Source organism: Thermobia domestica, chromosome 8 (assembly GCF_964235325.1).
Source record: "Thermobia domestica chromosome 8, izTheDome1.hap1.1, whole genome shotgun sequence".
NCBI lineage: Eukaryota > Metazoa > Arthropoda > Insecta > Zygentoma > Lepismatidae > Thermobia > Thermobia domestica.
This window is the reverse complement of record NC_137461.1, coordinates 260,010,626-260,033,746: the sequence shown is the minus strand read 5'-3', so window position 1 is coordinate 260,033,746 and position 23,121 is coordinate 260,010,626. Positions and strand designations below refer to the sequence as shown.

The window sequence follows — 23,121 nt, the reverse complement described above, 5'->3', positions numbered from 1 at the left end:
AAAAATTTGAAGATTTTGACGTTTCGGAACTCTCAGCTGGTTCCTTCCTCAGTGGCAAGGTAAAAAGGATTAAAACGGAAAGGAGATAAAAGGAGTAAAACCAGGAATACATACCACTATATAAAAGTAACGTACAAAAAAGATCCTGAGATGAACAGAGCATTGTGGAAAAAAAGAATGAACTGAATAAAAAGAACGCGGTGTCTATGTTAGGCTACTATTGCCAGATCCAAAGTATGCATCAAAGGTAGGTACCCAAGTTCGATATCAATGTTGCCAGTATCAAGGTTCAATGCAGGTTTGTATTTATGAATAAAGAACGATTCTTTATTTTTACTTTTTTTTTTCTGAACCTATTACCTTAACCTGTTTTATATTGTGTGAATGTTGTTTTAAATGAAGCCCCAAACCCGACATGCCTTTTTCTTGGGACTTTTTTGATTGTCTAACATGTTCCTTAACACATGTCAAAATCTTTAAATTTTTCAAGGGAGGATTCATTGGTAAGTAGCCAATTTTTTGTTAATTTTGAATATCCCCCCATGCGCCCATGTAATTATAATAGTTATTTAGTTATTTCTCAAGCTATTTTTGTATCTCATTATTGATATCATTATATCTTGCAACTTAATTACAGTATAATCTCGACCATTAAGAAATAATGAAGATTACTTTACCAACCTAGTAAGTCTTATAGTGTAACATGTACTATGCAATAAATCAATCCTTATTATTTTCTTATCCTTATCAATCCTTAAAGGAAAATATCTCAGTCTGTGAATAACGTTAATTTTTAACACTCGCCGCTCCGCTACGTGCGCTTCCTGCCTACGTAGCGAAGCGACGAGTGTTATACTGCGCGTCACTCGAATTGGCATATGGTATCAGCCAATACGGTCGCAGTGCGCTGTTACTAAAGCTTCAGGGAGGAATCTAATCATTTATAACTGATTTTGTTCGTATTTGTGGACAGTTATGAATGATTAGATTCGTCACTGAAGGTTTGGTAACAGCGCACTGCGAGCTCATTGGCTGATGCCATACGCCAATTCGGGTGTTGCAGATTATAACTATTAAGAATTATGTTATTTAAAAACTAAGGTTTCTCCACCATCCTACTTACAGATTTCTGTAATTTCTTAATTTTTACAGTTCCAAGCTTTCGACTCTCCCCTAGAGTTGGAAGCTTGCAACTATAAAAATTCAGAAATTACAGTAATCTTTAAGTAGAATGATAGAATTCCTGAGCGTGGCGCTGCAATGTAAGACTTTTCCTTTTATGATACGGATTATGACGATATTGAATTGCAACTTAAAAACTCCGTTCTTTCAATTTAATTATTCATGGTTCACACTGAAATTCTGGTATTGACTTTTCTGACTTTTCCTAAATTTTAATGACTAAGTTACTTTTTCCTGACCCCAAGACACCACAAATATTATCATTTATGGTCAGGTTTAGGAAAAAAAAATCATTTTTTAATCGACTTCCAACATCCCCATAGCTGATCAATGCATCCCCTTTTATTTTTTAATTACAGTATACGTTTACTTTCTTACTTATACTTAATATACTGTAAGTCAAATTCCTGTATTCAGTATACAATAAAACACAAGAGCCAAACAATAATTATACACCAATGGCAACTTTAATATCTTCACATTCTGTATACACTTATAAATATAAATAAGTAAACACATACCATAATTTGATCTATCTCTTTGATTATCTACAATCTGCAAACGTAACTTTCTGTAGCATTTGTAACATTTATATTACTAACTTCAACTATTCTGGATAGCTAGTTACATATTTGCCCTAAGTTCGTCAAAATAAGATTATTGAACTACTTAAGACGTAATTTACTCCATGAATGTTCAATAATAACTCACACAATAAAATAGATTTAAACTTACGTATTTTCGAATACTTTTCAACATTTACCTTATATTTTCACATTTTTTTTCTTTCTTTATAAATTGAATCTACATCCATTCCTAATGGCATCCTTAAGTATTATATCTTAACTGCATAGAAAAATCTGTCTAGCCACAAAACTTAACAACGTAAATGTACAGGTCTGGCCATAAAAAAAAATTATATCTTCGGTACCGGATCATTGTCCATAACAACATTTACATATTTAACAGATTATCGCTACACATTTGAAACTTTTATTTAACTTTTCTTCATCTGTAATAGTTTGCTTTCTTCGACGTTTTTTGTATTATCGTCTTTTTGAATTTATCTTGGTTCTTTGAAATGTTCTTTTTATCTTTTATGGGCAGAAAAAAAAACTGACTTCTGTAAAATATAGCGATTTCCCCGACTTTTAGGATATCTGAACCATTCCCCTGACTTCCTCTGCCTTTTTAAGGTCAATGTGAACCGTGTTATTTCAAAATAGCATCAGGCCGTAATCAGTGGCGGCTCCAGAGTCATATGAGATGGAAGTGACGTCGGTAGTTGCAGTGAAGCCAGATTTCCTTTTCCTTTCCGCATTAGGCTTTGGAACCTCAAGTAATAGGCTTTTAACTTTGAAAACATTCTTTAAATTCTGATGTTAGGTACTGAATATAGTTTTAAATACATTACTCAGCACAAAGAACTCAAGCTATACAATAATCACAGCTATAATGTTGCCAATAACACTCAACCCATTTCTTCTGTTTGAATTTCTAATCGATTCTGTAAAAATCATTGGGTTGCACAACCATTCATATACACATGCTTACTAACAGTGTAATTTGAAACGGACACAGAAAAAAGTAAGTAATGGCGAAAAGCTAACTACCTTTGTTTCTCGTATATTTTTAATATTTACTAACTTGTAAAATAGGAACATAATAATACTTTCATGAGCATTGAAACTCAAATGTGCATTTGATTTCGATCATTTCTAAAGCAAATGAGTTAATTCATTTGACCGTTCTTTTTAAGCACTACGACGCAGATCTATTATTTAATGTAGAAACTGAATTACATGTACTCCTACCAGGAACTGAAGCCTGGTATCCATTGCCCAAGACGCGTTTGCTAATCATATATCCACAAGAAAGCTCCAAAATATGAATAAAGTTCAGAAGTCTACCAGGGACCGAATTCACTGAATATCTGTGAGTGTTCCCAGCCAGAAAACTACCCTGCATGACTTGACAATTGATTCAAAACCACTACAGTCTTACCTTTGCGCTAATAATGATAATAATAATAATGAAATTAATGTAAATTCAACTATAGTAAGTAATTTAGCCAAAGTGAGAATGATAAGCAGCGTACAAGAGTAAAACTTACTTTGGAAGCAGTGATGGAACAATTTCGTGCTGTCCCGTGTTCATCCTGTAGTTGTGGAGTGTTAAATCCGTGTTTCACATTGTAGCCGTTTAACTCATCCTAGAATAAGAAACAACAGCGTTACTAACAGTACATACACAACAAAACTTACGTACACTGCATTTTACTTTGAAAGGAAAGCAAACTTTGAGTTACTGTAACAGATTTTCTTTAAACTTACAAAGGGACTTAACATGAAGCTCTCCCAATTAGCCAGAGAGTTCATCATCCAGGTTTTCGTAATGTATAATTTTGACAAATAAAGCAGGTTTCCTTCTTCCTATTTATGTCTAGAACTTACCTTGACTTCAGACTTTAAATATAGTTGAAATACGCTGAGTGTTCGAATACTCTTCAATGAAGATTGTTTTTCAAAAAGAAGTCAAGATCTTAGTAAATAGAATGAATACAGAACGTACAAGAAAACTTTGACCCCTAGAAACGCAATAACTGAGTACACAAACAACTTCTATTAGTACGGCATTTTGTTCATTTGTCCGGGCATTAATGCAGCCAAGCTGACTTGTAGAGAATTTTTTAACTACCACGTGTATTAAAAAAAAAAAAAAAAAAATGGTTTCTGTAGATTGTAGAAACATGAAACAAGAAAGCTGATACCATCACAAATTTCCTATAATAAACCTCTGGTTTTCTAAAAATGAAGAAGAAGAATTGGACCTTAACTTGGTTAAACCATTTATGGGAGGGCTCCAAACATAGGTAAAGATATACGTGAAGTTATTCTTTACCCTATAACCTATATTGTAATTCCGACGATAGCGTCTCTTATTAACCCAGAAAATCTTTTCATGTAAGCAACCCAAAAATCTTAAACTGTCACAGGTATCGGACTTAACTTTCATTAACTATACTTTTCTATTTTAGGTATATCATATCACAGTCATTTAAATAGTAAAATATGAAAAATATGACTTACAAATTTAAAAAAAAAAAACTTGCTTCTTTATCATTTAATCAACAAACATAACTAATCCTTTCACATGCCGCCGTTTGAAAACTCAACGAACCCTTTTCGTATTAAATGCTGTTTCTGATTCTCATATATTACAGTCATAGTGAGGATGATCGCAGTTCCTGAGTATAAGTTAATACTTTTCACGACATTTTAACCTCTATATTCACTACTAAAGGAACTAATCTGACGCATAATTATAACTACTAACTTAAACTCACGAATCTCCTAAATATTTATTAATGCCAATATTTTCTATCGAAAAATTGTAATAAAACTACAAACAGATTCGAGGGAGTTCAACATGTGGGGTGGATCATTGGATCAAGAGGATAACAATTTACGAAACCTCAAGTCGGAAAGTTTGAAGTAGGATATTCCTGATTTGTCACTTTTGAATAAGTAGTGAAAGTGGCAATTAGAGCTCGTACTGTTATTACCAACTGTTCACTACGATAATGTTCCTAACTATTTAGTTTTCTCAGCATATTATCGGTAAGCATAAGTTTACAGGTAAATATTTTTATAATGCAAATAAAGACGCAATTAAGTGATTGGAATAGGACCATTAATATATTTGAAGCTATTATATTTGCTACAAACTATCCATAGCACTATGGTTTATGAATTTTGTTTCTACAATATTACGTGTAAGCTTAATCATCTCGACAATGTTTTTCATTGTATAATGGAAGCCATAAGTTATGATTAAAACAGCTGTGTTCGCTTACAACAACAACAAACAAACAAACAAACAAAAAAGTACGCCTTTGACTGACGAAGGTTACGATTCTCATTGAAAATTTCGGAATTAATAAATATTTATACACATTCCTAAATTTAAATTAATACTTTTTACTACGTTTTAACTTCTATTACGATCTACGTACTATAAACATTTCAACAAAAACAGCATATGAAATGAAAATGGAATGACTATATATATATGACGGTTAAAGAATTTTAAAACTTTGTCATAACAATATTTATATATATGTCTGTATTTTCATTTATTTTCGATAGTGTCTGAAGAAGGATGTGCTAGATATCCGAAACAGTAACAAATTATAATTTAAAATAAAGTGGGTTTTAAGCTTTTGTCAATGTCTCTTTTGTTAAAACAATCAATCCAAAGCCATGAATAGTCTTACTATTTCAGTTTACATCCCAGGGTTATGATCCTTAGGCTAAGGGAGACATATGATTAAGGCAAGTGAAAAATGATGGAAAATTTGGTAAAATGAGATTGTGGACGGACACGGAAGTATCACGAGAAAATGTACGGATACGGTGTTGTCCATCATCAACCTACTGGGCCGGGGATCGAACCAGGGACCTATACATCAGAGGTAAGCATTCTACCACTAAATCACCGTGCCTTTTCCCTAAGAACAGCATATAAAAAACATTAAATGATACATATAAAATTGATCGGGAACTTGCACATATAAAATTGATTGGGAAACTTGCTTGATTGTATAACTACCTCAAAAAAGTTGAGTTCCGTTCTTAAAAAGATTTGAAACTACCTGCAGCCTTGAGCATACCTGCGCCACCTCTTTATTTTTTTTATCTCATTAATTTCTATAAGAAGTGATGTTTCTGCTTTCTTTGAAACGAACTGAGTTTTTAATGGTTTGATCTTACTGTCTTCTTCTTCTTCAAGCCTACTTATATATCTCCTACTTTTCAAACCCAATTTGCATCGTATATAAATTAGATATTACTTGATTTAAATTATTCAATATTAGAAATATAAATCACAAAACGAAAACATTAAAATTCCAGCTCACTTCAAAAAGAAAAGACAAATAATTTCCCCATGTAAATGATGATCTAAAAAACAAAGATGGCGGACTCAACACTTAACCTTGAAAAATAATTGAGGCTCTTTATAAGTAGTTTACGTGTTCACGTTGAATTTTCGTTTTAACTCTTTAAAAAATATTGCCAAGACAATGTAAAAGTAAGAAATTACAAGTCTATCAACATAAAATATCAAATTAGTAGTAAAACGATCTGGATACATGTTTGAAGTAACAAGCAGCTCTTATGTCTTTCCATCTTACCCCACTTACCGTTTTGTCTTTCACCTTCATCGTATTGACGAATATCTTAGAATTAAATTATTCGACTTAAGAGTATTAACAGATGTTCAATGTTAGTATTGACTGTTATCTGATCTTTAGTGTTAAAATATTATTATTAACCTTACACAACCTCACAGAATTTGATTCTTTTGAATACATTACGCAACAAGTACGACAGATGCAACTACTACCATTCCACTTGGATTAACAACACTGGATGATAATTCTTAAAAGGATACGCCGGATAACAATCCAATTTTCGTTGAAAATGATCCACATCAGTCCAAACCAACTGTATATTGAGATAAATACAATCGTACCTCATGCGACATCATCTTGCCGTTGAGATTCTCTCGCCAGTCTTGTACATCAGTGAAGACTGTTGAGGTCAGGCTTCCTTACTATTGGCTACCTAAGTCTAGTGTAGGTAGTCGCTTAGTCATATTGCACCAATGAAAGTCGTTATTTGTCTCAAAGAAGATAAGAAAAAAATGTGGAATCTTCTTTTTGCTTCACTGTTATTGATCCAAGTACCAAAGGAAAAAAACATGTGTTGGTATGCTTGAATTAGTGTTAGTCACACTGATCACTGGAATGTAAATATCTGGGTTTTTATGCTTATTCCTCTCATGACTCACATACCAGTGTGTCCAGCTGAACAAGAGATGTACAAAAAGCAGTTTTTTGAAACGGAGAATTTTTCTTCATAAAAAGTTGGCTTTTGGGCAGGAAAATTCGCTTTTAGTTTTTTGAACTTTTCTTATTAAAGTATCATTTCTGTTTCCTGTAGTGGATTCTACAACTAGAAAAGTTCGTTTACAACATTAAATACTTAAGTTCTGTCCAGACATATGTATCTTCATTGGTTCTCAAACTGGCATTGTATTGTTTCCAGCATTTGTACATTATGCAACCCACTATTTCACATGTGTTGTGCCAGTTGCCTAAATTCAAACTGGCAGGCAAGGAAAATCAGTAACATAAACCAAGAAACAGATACAAAACCCTGCTTAATAAAATATTGCTTACATCTCGTACTTCGTTCAGAAAATTTTTATTCTGAATTTCAGATATACTCTGTTAAAACTTAACATTAGTTCAGTTTACGAAATAAAAGCCGTAAATAGCTATTTCGTGTATGGTGTTAGTTAACACGGTAGTATAACTTCATTACTGAAAGAATGCCTACTTTCTTTTACTGTTATATCACACCAAAATGGTTGAAACAATAAAGTTTCGAGCAGAGCCTTTAACTTTCTCACCTTCGACTTTGAACAGTCTCAATAAATGTTCATAAAGTTTTAATTTATTCATAAATTTTAAAAGATAATTTTGCTTCACGGAATAACAGTTGTTGCTTCTGTAACTGTTGTTGTTGTAACTTCTTTATAGAGTTTAACGTCACAGGTTTACGTACCGAGGCTAAAAAACTTGTCATGATTTTCCTTTAACACGTTAGCCGCCACTATATATTTTGACCTTTCTCATCTGTGCGCTACGGGCAACAATCCGCCATTAATACTTTGTTTCCGCCTTTGTTTGAACCCCATAAATGTATAATTATCTTTGTGTATGGTTTCGCATACACGCGGCGTGGATATTAAATTTTGACTTCTACGCCATATGTATGTAATAGCATACACACCTATTAAGTGAACATGAAAAAGTGCAATATATATTTGTGTGTACGGAAAACCATACACGAGGCGCTGCATGAAGGAGCTGTGTGTGTGGAAATCCATATACATGGCAACCAACGTGTTAAATAGTAATTGAATGTCTTTTTCGTGTTATAGTGGGAAAAGAATGGTGGAACGTATTGTCATTTCTTCATTTAAATTGAAATATTTTAGAAAGTTCAAAATTGCCCCAGACAAAAAACCGTGGAAAAAACTTCATTTTTTTTTTTTTTTTCCACAAGCAAGTCTTGTTTTTCTTTGAGGTCTTGCATCTCGAGCTGGAACGAAGGAATCGCGAAAGAGAAATATTTTACTTTTAATATATTCGTATTTTTATTTATATTATTCTTTTGAACTTTTCATTATTATTATTATTATTATTATTATTTATTTATTTATTTATTTATTTTATTTCTTAATTAATTTTTACTTTTCCTTATCCTTTTTTCCCTTATACAAGGTTCCTACTCATCTCGATCAAGCTATTTCCCTGACCTTTGGCCAGAAATTCCCTGACTTTCATGGCAGGTGTCGGATGACGCTGATATATAAATAAGGAATAAATAACGGTGAATATTTATATATGAGAACATTTATTCTATAGAGACAAACAGTAATCTATTGCTAATACATACATTCCACTTACCTCCCATGTAAATCTGAGCAACGTCTCATACTGTGATCATTAATATCTACCCACAAACGTCTGACAATCAATTACTCTGAAGATACTTCTTATACATTCATTTATAAAATTTCCCTGATTTTCCATCTTTTTCCCTGGAGCTTCCCTGACCTGCACCATTTTCCCTGGCTTCCCTGACCAGTAGGAACCCTGTTATATGATTTTTTTTTATCTTCATTTATTATTCTATCGTTCTTCTGCACTCCCACTAGGGTTGCCAGATTTTATTTATTTTTTTAAAAAAAAAAAAGGGAAGAACAAAGACAGTACAAAATTTTTTAGAGTGAATAAATGGAAGATATGTGATATTCAAAATTACATATAACAAACGTAAGTATGGTTTCACATAGTAACATAGAATAATTTTAATTGGAAAGTGGGACAGTTTCATTAAAAAGTGTATTACCAGGGTGATTCAGAAAGTAATGCCTCCACGGTGATACCTGTTTCACCGATACAGGTATCAGTGGAAAGCTTGCAATGTAAAGCTACAAATGGTGGCACCATTTTTCAACATAGTCCCCATTATGGGCAACACACTTGCGCCAACGCGAAACAAGGGTTTTTAATGCCATCGGCGAAGAACTGTGGTCGCTGCTGGCGACACAACTGCCGAACTGCTGCTTCCACTTCCGCGTCACAACTGTAGTGTTGGCCCTTAAAGGGAGCCTTAACTTTGGGGAAGAACCAAAAATTGCAGGGCGCAAAAACCGGACTATAGGCAGGATGAGGCACAATGTCAACAATACTTTGCCAACAGATAGGACAACTTTCTATTTTTTTGACGGATGAGAGGACGTGTGGCCGTACTCCATCGACTGACGCTTCGTTTCCGGGTCGCAATGGTGTATCCACAACTCGTTACAGGCGATGAATGTTCCTGAGTGCACAACCTTCCGCAGCCAGAAATTCAATGACAGCCCGCTTTTTCAACTGGAGGTCACCACTGGGTGCCATGGAATGCTCTATTACTCTGGAACGAAAATAGATAGGAAGGTAAAAGAAGCTACATTCCATAGCTGAAACATCAGTGTATTAACGATAAACAGTTCAGAATGTTTGCAGTACTATTGGCTAAGTAATAAGCTTGGAGGTATTACTTTCTGAATCACCCTCGTACAATTCCCGGTGGGAGCTGATGTGGTTCGTATCCCAAGTTAAACCGTAGATTCTCGTCTCATGTAGCTTTGGTGTTGAAAGGGACGCTAAACTCAAATCCAACCGACCAAATATATTACACAAATCTTTGTTGGCTTTTAATGGTACTTTAATGAAGACTGCGTTCCTTAACAGTCCCATATCCTCATGTATACGTTCAAAAGAACCTTGTAGTGCATACTGAAATTCACAACCACTTAAGTTCTGCTTTTGTTAGTTCACAGTAGCTTCTGTTCCTGACACCATGTAGCATATATCGTGATGGCTATTGGCCAAGCGAAACTGTCACATGATCGAGACGGTATTGTCAGACAAGACTAAGAAGCTAAAACCAAACTATTCTTAAATATTAAGGTTGACATGAGATAAAAATGCAACCTGTTGCATCTTTTTTCTGAATACTAAGTTACATTGTTGGGTTGGGTTGTAACAGTGTGTGAGAAATCAGTTTATCTGAAAAGATATTTCTTTTTCGCATTAAACTTATAACAACACTTTAAAAGTACCCAAGACTATATAATTTCTTTGATTTATTAAAAAAAGAGATGGTTTTACGGGGAAAGTAACATACACGTGTATAAGGTAAAATGTGTCAGAAAAAGGTAACACTTACCGGGAAAAACATAACATCTGGCAACCCTAACTTCCACCAACCCTACTTCCTGTCTTATTTTTCTCCATGAAACTCGAGCTGCTTACAGGCTGGTAGCACTATCACGTAAACATGTAAAGATCCATTGCAATATGGCACTTACCTGGAATTTGCTAACCTTATTTTCTATTCTCTAATTTTTCTTAGGTTTTCTCCAGCTTTTCCCTTCGCTATTTAAAAAAATGATTTAGTAAAACTACTCCTAGTAGTGTACTATTTTATTGCGTGCGTTTACGTATTCGTTATTTTCCCGTAAGTAACTCATTATAACAGGTTTTACTAAAAAGTATTACAGTTGGAAGCCAAAAGTGAGAATACACAATTCTTTACATTTATTGTGAGTTGAAAAAATAAAATGAAATGAAATCTTTCAGTTTAACGTCCCGCGAATATGCTCTTTAGGCTAAGGGAGACGATGATTAAAGCAAGTGAATGATGATGGAAGAACCGGTAGAATGAGAAAATGAAATTAAATCTCTGAGTTTTACGTTCCACGGTTATGCCGGTTAGGCTAAAGGAGACGGTGATTATGAGAAATGAATGAAATGGTGGAATGAAGAAAGTGGGAGGAAACGGGAGAACCTCGAGAAAACCCACACACACGGTGTTTGTCCACCACAAAGTTCACTTGGCGGGGGCTGGAATCGAACCCGGAACCCCAAGCACCAGCAGTGAAAGCTCTAATACTGAACCACCGCGGCCCCTACCGGTAGAATTAGAAACAGAGGAAACAGAAGTACCCAGACAAAACCCAAGGACACGACATTCTCCACCACAAGCTTACTTGACCGGAGATCGAACCACAGACCTACGCACCAGAGGTAAGCGCTATATTGTGAATTAAAAATAACATTATAAAAGCACATATGCTCCTTTTCTGACGGGTCGTTGAATATGTACGCGATGTGGCATTGCCAGTGTGGTATATGACACCATTTCTGTTGACCGGTTCCGGCTGTTTCTTTTGAATTCAAGGGCACTCGTGCTAACTATCGATAATGTAGGTCTAAGGCTATGTTTCTAGCCGGCAACAGTAGCTCGTGATGCACAGTGTCCTTCCAATCCCACCAAACGCACAGTATAGCTTTCCTGGACGCCACTGTGGAAAATGAAATGAAATTTTTCAGTATAACGTCTCACGTTATGTCTTTTAGACTAAGGGGGACGATGATTAAGGTTGGTTTAAAGGGACAATTTTTGCCGATAGATGGCACTACAGTCTTCGTATCTCTCCCATATATTTTTTTTACTTTTCACGAAAATTCACGATTTCTCTTACAAGTTTCAACCTAGAGACTTCAAATTTTTAGGAAAGGAACTTCATAATCTATCGAAGGCAATAATCCGTGCCGATTTTTTATTAAGAATTTTGTTCATTGTTGAAATTGCTTGATTGTTGACATGGTTATCTAAATCTTTAACAATGGAACTGTTTCAACAATAAAGAAAATTCTAAATAAAAAATCGACACGGATTATTCCCTTTGATAGGTTATGAAGTTCCTTCTCTAAAAATTTGAACTCTCTAGGTTGAAATTTGTAAAAGAAATTGTAAATTTTCGTGAAAGGTAAAAAATACATGGGAGAGATACGAAGATTGTAGTGACATCTATCGGCAAACCTTGTCGCTTTACACTAACCTTAAAGCAAAAGAATGACAATGGAAGAACTGGCGGAATGAGAAAGTGGGAGGAAACCGGAGTACTCAGAGAAAACAAGTCAACCACAAACATACTTAATCCGGGATCAAACCAGGGACCGTATATACCAGAGGAAAAGTGCTCTACCACTGAGCCATCGTGCCGACGTCAATGTGGAGTTTGCTACAGATTGTGGAGCTGCTTCTCGTTTCGACCATGATCTTTTTTGCACATTGTCTTGTAGACTATCTGCTTTTGATCACTCGTGCTTAACCGCTTCAGAAATGGCTCGAGTTCATTACGTTTCAGTAACGATTCGCAGATAAAAATTCGATAGAGTACATTGTTTTGACACACAATCAGATCATGTTTCAACCAAACGTCACGCCTCTTTTTTTTCAACGAACTTAAACAGTTCGTTACTGAATTCTCTATGTTTGTCTGTGTGTATGCGTCTGTTAGTTGCAGATTTTTCAATTTTGAGTCGGGGGCCGCGGTAGCTCAGTGGTAGAGCGTTCACCTCTGGTGCTTGGGGTCCAGGGTTTGATCCCAGCCCCCGCCAAGTGAACTTTGTGGTGGACAAACACCGTGTGCGTGGGTTTTCTCGGGGTTCTCCCGTTTCCTCCCACTTTCTTCAATCCACCATTTCATTCATTTCTCATCATCACCGTCTCCATTAGCCTAGCCGGCATAACCGTGGGACGTAAAACTTAAAGATTTCATTTCATTTTTCATTTAAATTTTGAGTCCTTGATTCGATACAGCATCAAAAACTATCTAAGAAAGTAATGGAATTTTTCGTGTCACTCTTACCGTTCCCGAGATGTTGGCCAAAAAAGTTCGGACTTCCGGAGATTTAAGGAGCCATATCTCGGGAACCGTAAGTCATAGAGATCATATTAGTGTTGATCAATACCTAAGAAAATGGTGAACATTTTATTTACCAAATAGTAAGCAGTGGCCACTAGCCAACCTGCGACCGTTCTCCAGATAATGACTTTAAAAAGTTCTAATTTCGGGAGATTTAAGGAGCCATATCGTGGGAACCGTAAGTCATACAGAGACGATATTTTGCGAATTTTTCAATTGTGAGCTTTCCATTTTGATCATGTGTCTTCGTAAAACAACATATCACAGAACGTTTTAACAGAAGTCTTAAACAAAACATGAAAAAAAAAAATGGAAAAAATTCAGTACTCGAGGGACTATAATAATAAAGTACATAGAACAATTGGTATAAAGTCTGTAGAAGTTAGTAAGAAAAATTAATTCTTTGTAAGTTCGTTCTGGCAATGCCCTTAAATATTCTCAATTGTTTTTCTAAGAAGCGGTTTAACACTGTACGGTGATGAATGTTTAAGTCCTTTGCGATGTCATGACTGCCTACCCGGGAGCCTTGTTCGATTTTCACCAGAATATCGTCCAGTTTTTCTGTGATTTTTTCGCCTACTGCGAGAAGCATCTTGGACACTGAAATTCCCAGAACGAAAGTTACTGAACCATTTTTTGGCTGTTGCTTTTGATAACGTATCTTAACCATAAACAGCAAAAATTTCTACACGGACCTGCACAGTATTTGTGCCTTTATTGAAATCAAATTATAAAATGTAGCTTTCCATGAAGTTCACTCATCTTCATGGAGCAATACTTCACGTCTAACTGTAAGAATTCCTATACCTCTTGCACGTCTTCACATGCCAGTTGTCAAATGACAGGGCTGACCCGCTGCGACTCATATACCCTGAGATTTAGGACACTAACGCCATCTCGTGTGAAAAAGACTCACTACTTTTTGGACTACCTGATATATATTAGATACCAATGCCTCTTCTACTTGTTCTTTTATTAATAGCCACGGAACAAATATTATGTTCTAAAAGCAGTTCTAGTAACATACGGAACATTACGTCCTCTTAATGTGACACAAAACTACTCCAATTGATTTAATATACAGTTTTGTATGTTTCAGTTCACGGCAAATTATGTGAGTACTTCTACTCTGTTTCCGTATGGCAAAGTTATAAAATCTGAGCCTTTCATCTACAAGTACGATGTGCGTTACCGTTAGGAGAAATCAAACAACAACAGATACAACCTGCTCGTAAATAATGTATATTATTCATATATAGTATACTAGCAGCGTTCACCCCGCTTCGCTGCGGTCACCCCGGAACGCAATAAACTTTGTTACTTAGATAATTTTTACTTTTTCGCTTTCAAGTGATATGATAAAAACCATAGAAGATTGCAGTAAATGTTAACATTATATCGCCTGTCATTTATGTTAACCCGCCCCGCTTCGCTGCGGTCACCCCCGAACGCAATAAACTTTGTTACTTAGATAATTTTTACTTTTTCGCTTTCAAGTGATATGATAAAAACCATTATAACGCCTGTCATTTATGTTAACCCGCCGAGTCACATGGTCATGCGGGTTGCATATAAATACGTTTATTTTTACCTATGATGAACTAACAAAGGATTTGTACGTAATGGACACCTGAATGGTCAATTATCTCAAGACACTGGTAATTGAAAATTAAAGTGATATGATAAAAACCATCTAGGGTCCAAATCCTAATAACCCCCCAAAAATAAAAGAAATTGGTTCAGCCGTATTAGCGTGATGAGCGGACAAAGGATTTGTACGTTCTCTTTTATATATATAGATAAATAAATGATTATATAATGTAGAGTATATAATAAATATATACGAGGGTTGTTACAAAAGTTTTAAGCCTACCTAGAACGGAGTAGCAGAGAGTTTATGGATGGTGTTACTTTTCAACATAGTCTCCAGACAAATCAACACATTTTGCCTATCGATGTTTAAGTGCGTTAATTCCGCTGATTTAAAAAAAAATGTCAAAAGCGAATAAAATTTCATCAACGGCGTGCATGACGTCATCATCAGTGTCAAAATGAGTACCTTCCAACTTCTTTTTGAACTTTGGAAAGGAATGGAGATCATAAGGTGCCAAATCAGGAGAATACGATGTGTGGGGGACTAATCCGTAGCCGCAATCTTGAATTGCTGCAACTGCGATGACTGACTTGTGGCTAGGGGCATTGTCTTAATAGAAAATCACACCTGCTGTCAGTTTCCCACGACCTTTCTGCCGAATATCATCACGCAGCTGTCGTTAAAAAAAAATGCATAGTACTCCCAAGTCACTGTTCTCCCCCTCGGAAGATAATCTACCATCACTATCCCTTCGAATCCCAGAAAACTGGAGCAATCACTTTTCCGGCTGAGGGCACTGACTTTGCCTTCTTAGGAAGGGGACATGTGGGTTATTTTCACTGTTTAAAACAGGTGGCGGTACGAAGGGGGCCTGTGATTGGCTGAGGGAAACACTGGCTGTTCTTAAATGGCTGCTTTTTTTTTTTTTTTTTTTTTTAAAGGCAAGTAACTAGATAGGACTCAGTTGAAACCCATTGTCTTTATTGAGATTGTTGCCTTTACGTGAGATTGCTATGGCGTCTTTTATTATTCTGCCCCAACAACTACTTCACTTGGCTACTATGATGGTATTTATAAAATTGTTTTTGTGTCCCAGCTCTAAGCTAGGCTCTGCTAGTTCTGACTTTTCGGGTTGTTGAAATCTGATGTAGCAGTTGCGTTCTTTGAATCATTGTTCTCTGGGGTGTCCAGTTTGCCGTATGTATGATCTGCCACATTCACAAGGTATATGATGTATTCCAGATGTGCGCACGTACAGGTTGTCCTTCACTGGTTTGAGTAATGATCTGATGTTGGCCGGAGGTTTGTGAATAATTCTTATACCATGTCTGTCCAGCATTCTACTGAGTTTGCTAGAGATGTGACCGATGAAAGACAATACGGTAATGGAGGGATAATTCTCACTCTTGACTTTTATGGTCACTTTGTGTTGGGAAGTAATGGCTCTTTTTATGGCTATGTTGACATCTGTACGACTGTAGCCAAGCGTCGAACGAAGATGATTGAATTCCTCGTGTAAACTTTCCTGGCCACTTACGGAAACTGCTCTGTGGGCCAAGGTGTTTAGCACTGTAATACGTTGTAACCTGTGATGACAGCTGCTCGCATTGAGATAAGGTTCGTGTGTATCGGTTTCCTATATGCGTTGTGCCCTACTGTTCCGTCAGGTTTAGCGAACAAGAATATCAAGAAAATGGATGCATCCATTCTGCTCAAATTTTATGGTGAATTGGTCTAAGGATGGCAACTGTTAAGAAATTCCAGAAAATCCTGTAGCGTTTCAGGTTCATGTGATTAGATAACAAAAGTATCATCAACATATCTAAAGAAGCAGGAAGGCTTAAGAACCGCCACATTAAGAGCTTCATGTTCAAAGTATCTCATGTACAAGTTGCCAATGTCTGAAGAAAGAGGAGACCGCATGGCTACTCAATCCGTTTGTTCACAGTAACATCCATCATAGAAAAAGTACGTGAAAAGGTCAGTTAGTTTCGGGCTGAAGTGACTTCGTATTGGCTGCATAGTATCCTTGACAGGAACTCTTATAAATAGAAATACATCGAAGCTGACCAGGAGGTCGTGTAGATTCCCTTTGAGGTTCTTCGATGCAGCAATTCTTGAAATAGATTAATAAAGGAAGCCATAGATATTCCACGAGAAAGCACCAATCTCAAGAGAGACAATGGATTTTAACTCAGTTCTATCTGCTTGTCTATTTCCAGGAACAAAAAACAGACATCTTTAGACAATATTTTAGTTCAAGAGAAATTAAAGTTTAAAATTTAATGATAATTTTAGGCTTTATCTCATTTACCACAATATACTTGGGTCGTTCAATGTATAAGTTTTCTTACGCTGTAAAATATTTATTTTTTAAGACAGATTTGTAAACTATACTGTTAATCTATTTAATTCTATCCAAACGAAGAGACAGGAAGATCAGTTCTATGATCTCTTGCGTTACAAAAAGTGCATGACTATCGTGACACTACCAAAACTCTTCGATAACCACAAAAGACAATATCTTATTAAATCTCTTTATTTTCAATCTATACCTTGACTATGTTCTGAATCTCTCAACTCTACATCATTCATAAATTAATTATCTTAGCATATCATTCCAATCTTTATCGTATTTCTAACATTTATAATCTTCTGAGTAATCTTGAATCACAAGATCAAACCATCTTCAAAACTGTATCTAATATGCATTCTATTTGCACAGGTTATCTCTCATTTTACCTAGTAACAGTTAGTGTCACATTCTTAAGCACTTTGTATTACCATTCTCATATTCCATTATATACATACATGTGCACGTTGGTCCTTTCTGACTTCTCCACATCTCCATTTAGATTCAAGACATCTGTCCCACCGTTGCACCAATTTGTCCAAATCATTTGCTAAAAATCAGAGCTTGGCTATTTCTCACTCTTCTCACATTCCGCTTTACTTCTTGATTTGTTTCAAAACTTCACTTTGCAATGCAGACTTTAACCGGAAAAAGATGGAAGTAACTCGATGCTAAACTTAGGCTGTATGAGGAGTGGAGCAACCGTTTCCACCCTAATTCTTCAATTTTGTGTCTTGTTTGCGTCCTGAGTGGAGGTGGGTGTTATCGTCATGAAAAGACCGGTTCGCTTATGTCGAATTGCGTTTCTCTTGAAGAAGAGTTCAGGTTCGACATAAGAGACCTAGTTTCCTGTCAACTGGTGATGAAGGAGTGAAGCGGAAGGTGAAGAGAGTGTTAAATAGCCAGAGCCCTGGTTTTTTTTTTTTTTTTTTTTTTTTTTTTTTTTTTTTTTTTTGCAAAGGGTTTGGACAAATTGGTCCCACGGTGAGACAAATGCCTGAATCTTAACGGGGATTATGTGGAGAGGTGAGGAAGGATCCACCTACACATGTACACTCATGTCCAAAATGATTGTCGCATATCTATAACTGTCTTCTTGTAAGAATATAATTTGATAATGATAGGGCAGGGTACTTTTAATACTGATACTATCTATATAATCGGGAAATGTATATTTGTGGTCAATTTCATAGGAAAAGAATTATAAACATGAAAATTAGAATGAGTAAAAACAAAATGTTGCTAAATGGACAAGAAAGTTTTATTTTCGTTTTATTGTTCTTATTTACTGCTCTTTTGACATGATATTTGCCACATATATGTCTTTGCCGATTATACACATACTAACATTATAAGAAATATCGGGCGAATTCGTTGTCAAATTATATTCCTCTAACAACATATTTATAGACATGCGACAATAATTTTGGACATGAGTGTACATATAGATTACAAATGTGTCTTAAAAAATAAATATTTTACAGCGTAGGGAAACTTGAACGACCCACGTAGATACTACCGCCATAATGAAGAAACTGATGAGGATGTACTTTAGTATCAGTTTCACCTTAATAAACGTAGCAGTTCTTGTTGCAGGGATGGCCAGCTTTTTTAAAAGGACTGAGAGTTCCTAGGCAATTCAGAAATCACTGACGATCTCATTTATCTGTTCACTAGCCCGCTGGAGAATCATATACAACAATAACTATGATCGACACACACAGTAACACAAATCATGCGTGTACCCTTATGGATAGCCGGTCGACACGTCGTTCACCCTTGTTAAACCATCAAATTTTACGTGTACAAAAAAAATTCGATTTTCTCAAAAACTACGCATGGGCCTTTATCTTGACATATGTCATTTTGTTCAATTTAATTATATATCATCTTTGGACTTTTCTCCCCGTTAAATGCTAATATAATATTGTAGAATTAGGATTGAAAGCTTTTTTGGTGTTTTTTTTTTTTTCGTAACCGTGACCGACAAAGGAAACAGAAAAAAAGAGTTTTTGAAAACCTTCATAGGATAAACATACAGGCATAATAAGGTCAGTTTTATCAAGTTAATAATAGTATGCTAGACATTCCTCATGTTACATTCTATTATAATTGGTCCATACAGAAAAGAATCGCACTTGTGCAGAGGACTATGCAATTGTAACACACACACATACAAACTCAAAGTAAGTAAGTAAGTAAAAAAAAAATAAATCTTTATTAAATCCTCAATTGTTGAATTAAGCATAACCAGATCGAGATGATCACGGTCCTCAATTACTGACTTCGTCATCCAACACCATGTACATACAGTTACATTCTACGTTGAATGATTTAATTTCATGGTTTCCCTGTTCTATCAGTTGAATTCATGTTCGATTTACAGGTTGGTCGGCTTATTTACGTTGTACCTATACACGTATATTCGAACTAACTTGGGCATTTTGTCTTTCCTGGACACGAGCACGGAGAATATTTTCTATCGTTCGTTAACTGCTTTCGAACATCCGATTACTGGCTGTTTAGTTTAAATTGTAACGAGTATTAAGCCAGAATGGGCATAATTATAGTTTTTATAAAAGATGTTCTTAATATTAAGAAAGTCTCATTTCGTCAGAAAGGGAACAATATCCGGCGAACAGTGCTATTTTAGAAGAGACAGAGGTATTCTAGGAATAAACAAAGCCAAAATTAACACAGAATTCACGGATGTTACACTAGCCGAGAACTTTCTCTGATGAAAAGCATAAACAGAACCTAGTAAATACGGAAATATGAACGTATAAAAGCTAAGGTTTAGAAAGTTTACTTGTTCAGTTGGACCAGCATGTTAGGTAGCTCCATCCATGTTGTAGCTAAGATCCGAGTAGCTCAAACCGTGCAGGAGGCTATATCAGCCTGCAGTCTATGGGATCTATAGTCGGCTAGACCTTCGAGTCTACGACGTAGTCACACTACAAGATGACTCCCCAGAAGGACGATGAGCTGTTGACGTCTGACTCCAGTCCCAGAGGAGTAAGGTCCCAATACCGGCGACGACTAGCTATGAAGCCAGGATGCTTGAATCCAGAGCCCATTAGCGATCTCCACTTCATCGACGACACGAATGAGTCACAGTTTAAGAAGTGAGGAGATATTCTTTCAAGGATTCGATCCCAGTAACTCAACGTGCAACACAAAGTTACACAAGTAAAAATAGTGCTTTGTTAATGTGAGATTAAAGTAGTGGTGCCTGCTCAGTTTCGAAGTCTGCGGTCTGCTGGATCATTCATGTGAGCAAGTAAAACCACAGATTCATGTTCTCCAAAAATTTCATAATTGAGGAAAAGGGAAGTCAAAAACTCTATTAAATTTCCGCACACGCAGCCTTGCATTGGCACGTATAATCAGATTACTTTAAAATAATTTTGATCTACTTTTGAATTTAGCCTTCAGTTATCAGAACTTAAATCCTATCAGTCTAGTCTGACCCTTCAGGTCAACGAGCAGACTGTTTAATTAGTTAACTTTATTATTAATTTTGAAATTCCCTGATCTCCCAGTTTCATTGTCCCATCAATTTATCATCATCCCTTTTTGTAATAAAACTTGAAAAATCCAATTTATTATCTTTTATACCAATGCAAATAAAAGTTAGGCGTAATTCTGATGCACCATATTTGAGTATTAAAATAATAATATTAAAGAGAATCTCTCCTAAGTGACAGGTAGATACTAATTGTATTACTATTAAAAGGTATATTATAACGTAGTGTTATACCACTTTGATATTACAACAGTGTCTGATAACAAAGACATGTTATAAAATTATGTACAAGTAGTATGCACGTCAGGTGTCTGTGTGTCACTGTTACAAGTGTATGTGTCATCGATAGAAGGAGACTAACAATGATAGATATATGCTACTTAATAGCGTACAATTCTTTATATATGCAATACATAAACAATAAACAATGTTCCAGCAGGATGAAAATTGTCAATTATTGCAGCAAGCGTTAACGAAGCTCCTATCATTCAATTCGATGTGGCATTTGTGTATCTGTTCATCTGTTCCACGATAACTCTTGTAAAGCTTACCCGATTTTGATGAAACTTGGTATGTGATTTCTTTCCATTGTTAGGGGTTGCAATCCATTAAGTATAAAGAAGGAAAGGGGAAAAATTAACCCCATGCAGCAAATTTACACAACAACATGCTAGACAATTTTCTAATATAAACCATGTAAAAAAAAAAAAATCGATTTTGAAAAATCGAATGCATATTTTCTCTATGGCATTGGAAATTTTCCCACAGTTTAGGGTTAAACTCTGCGAAGAACGAAACCGTTAATTCATCTCCTCTCAATTTTAAAAGTAGCTTCCATGACAAATTTCGTTTAATATGTTCGATTTTGGCGTAATATGTCGCACACTTTCATTGAGGTTTCCCAATTATGTCCTCTGCAGGGAGTTAAAATCAGTAAAGGAGAACGTAGTGATTGGAAAAGCAATATGGGTGAGAAAAAGGCTAGGCTAAGGCCGGAAGCAACGCGTGGATTGATCACCTTAAGACTGTGAAAGTGTGCTACCCCCGTGACAATGAACGGAAGAGGCAAAAAGAAGCGAGTCTAGAAATAGCAGAAGATCAGAATAGGACTGTGGAACGTTACAACCTTGACAAGTAGGAGCTAAGATTTATCGGAAACGATGGCAAGAAGAAAAGCAAGCATAAAATACACCCAGGAGACTAAATGAAAGGTTCAAGATCAAAGAAAATAGGAAATGGGGAACAACAACAGAAAGAATTGAGTTTGAATTGTCTTAGATAAGAATATGAGGGGAAAATGGATGGACATGAAGAGAGTAAGCGACAGGATTATGGTACCTCCTGCTAAAAAAAACGAGAAACTTTGAATATAGTCAGCACCTATACCCCTAAGTTGGGTGTGACAAAGAGCTAAAGCAAGAATTCAGATGGAACTACACAGTAAGTTCCAGCATTGTTCATTACTTGAGAAGTTTATTTTAGCAGATCTAACTGAACATGTAGGATGATCAACATCAGGGTATGAAAGGATACATGAAAGACAGAAATGAGGAAAGTGAGAACATACTAAGAGGCAGAAGCATACGATCTTGCTATCCTGAATACCTTCTATAAGAAGAAAGAACAACTTACTACATATAAGAGTGGTACCTCAAGGTCTCAGATCGATTTCATCTTATAGAGACGATAAAACCAATATGATGAAAAATAATACCAGGTGAGAGTCTAACGGAGCAACACTGTCTCGTAGTAGCCAATATTTTCATCAAAAAAAGAAGTATGAAGAAGACAACAAAACGTTCCTGTTCGAACTAACTGGTGGAAACTAGATGAGACAAGCTCTCAAAAGAATCGAAAAAAAAAAAATATATATATATCAAATTGGAAGTATTGCAAGTGAAGGAAGAAGAGATCCAAATAGAAGAGGAGTGGGTCAGAGATCAGTAGAACTCAAGGAAACAAGAAAAGTAATGGGAGAAACAAAAAGCCTCATTGATAAAGAAATGTGGTAGTGAAATAAAGAAGTTCAATCAGCTATGGAGGAGGAAAAGGAACGATACAAAAAAAAAAAAAAAAAAAAAAAGGCAGACCTCTGACAATCAGCAAGACCTGAGGGACCACAAGGTAACGAAAATGGCAGTTAGTGTGGAAAGACATAAGGCTTATGATGAGTTGTACAACATGAAAACAAAAAGGGTAGAAAAGATGGTTTACAAGCTTTCGAAGGTGAGAGAGAGACAAAAAGAAGGATATATCGCATGTAGGCTACATCAAAGACGAAAATAATGAAGTTCTGGTAAGTAAGAAGAAAATAATGAAGCGGTGGAACGAGTATTTCCAGAAATTTTTTAATGAAGGAAAATTTGCGGAAACCTATCTATGAATCAGGACTAGTTCGACCTGTAAACACAATAGAGATGGAAAATGTCATGAAAAAGATGAAAAATGGTAAAACCCTAAGACTGGATAATATCCCGATCGAAGCCTGGAAAACTTTATGTAAAGAAGGAATGCAGTGGTTTACTCGACTATTTAATAAGAAATTAGAAACAGGGAAAAGCAACTAGG

At 35.7% G+C, this 23,121-nt stretch overlaps 1 protein-coding gene across 2 annotated transcripts in view; it reads right to left on the bottom strand.

The window, feature by feature from the left end:
• kto (mediator complex subunit kohtalo) overlaps positions 1–23,121 on the bottom strand; it is a 212,389-nt gene that overhangs the window by 174,666 nt on the left and 14,602 nt on the right. For both annotated transcript variants that reach the window (XM_081769676.1, XM_081769675.1), the window contains exon 3: positions 3,296–3,394. In XM_081769676.1, the coding sequence (XP_081625802.1) occupies positions 3,296–3,394 (99 nt within the window). The remainder of the gene's footprint in view (positions 1–3,295; positions 3,395–23,121) is intronic.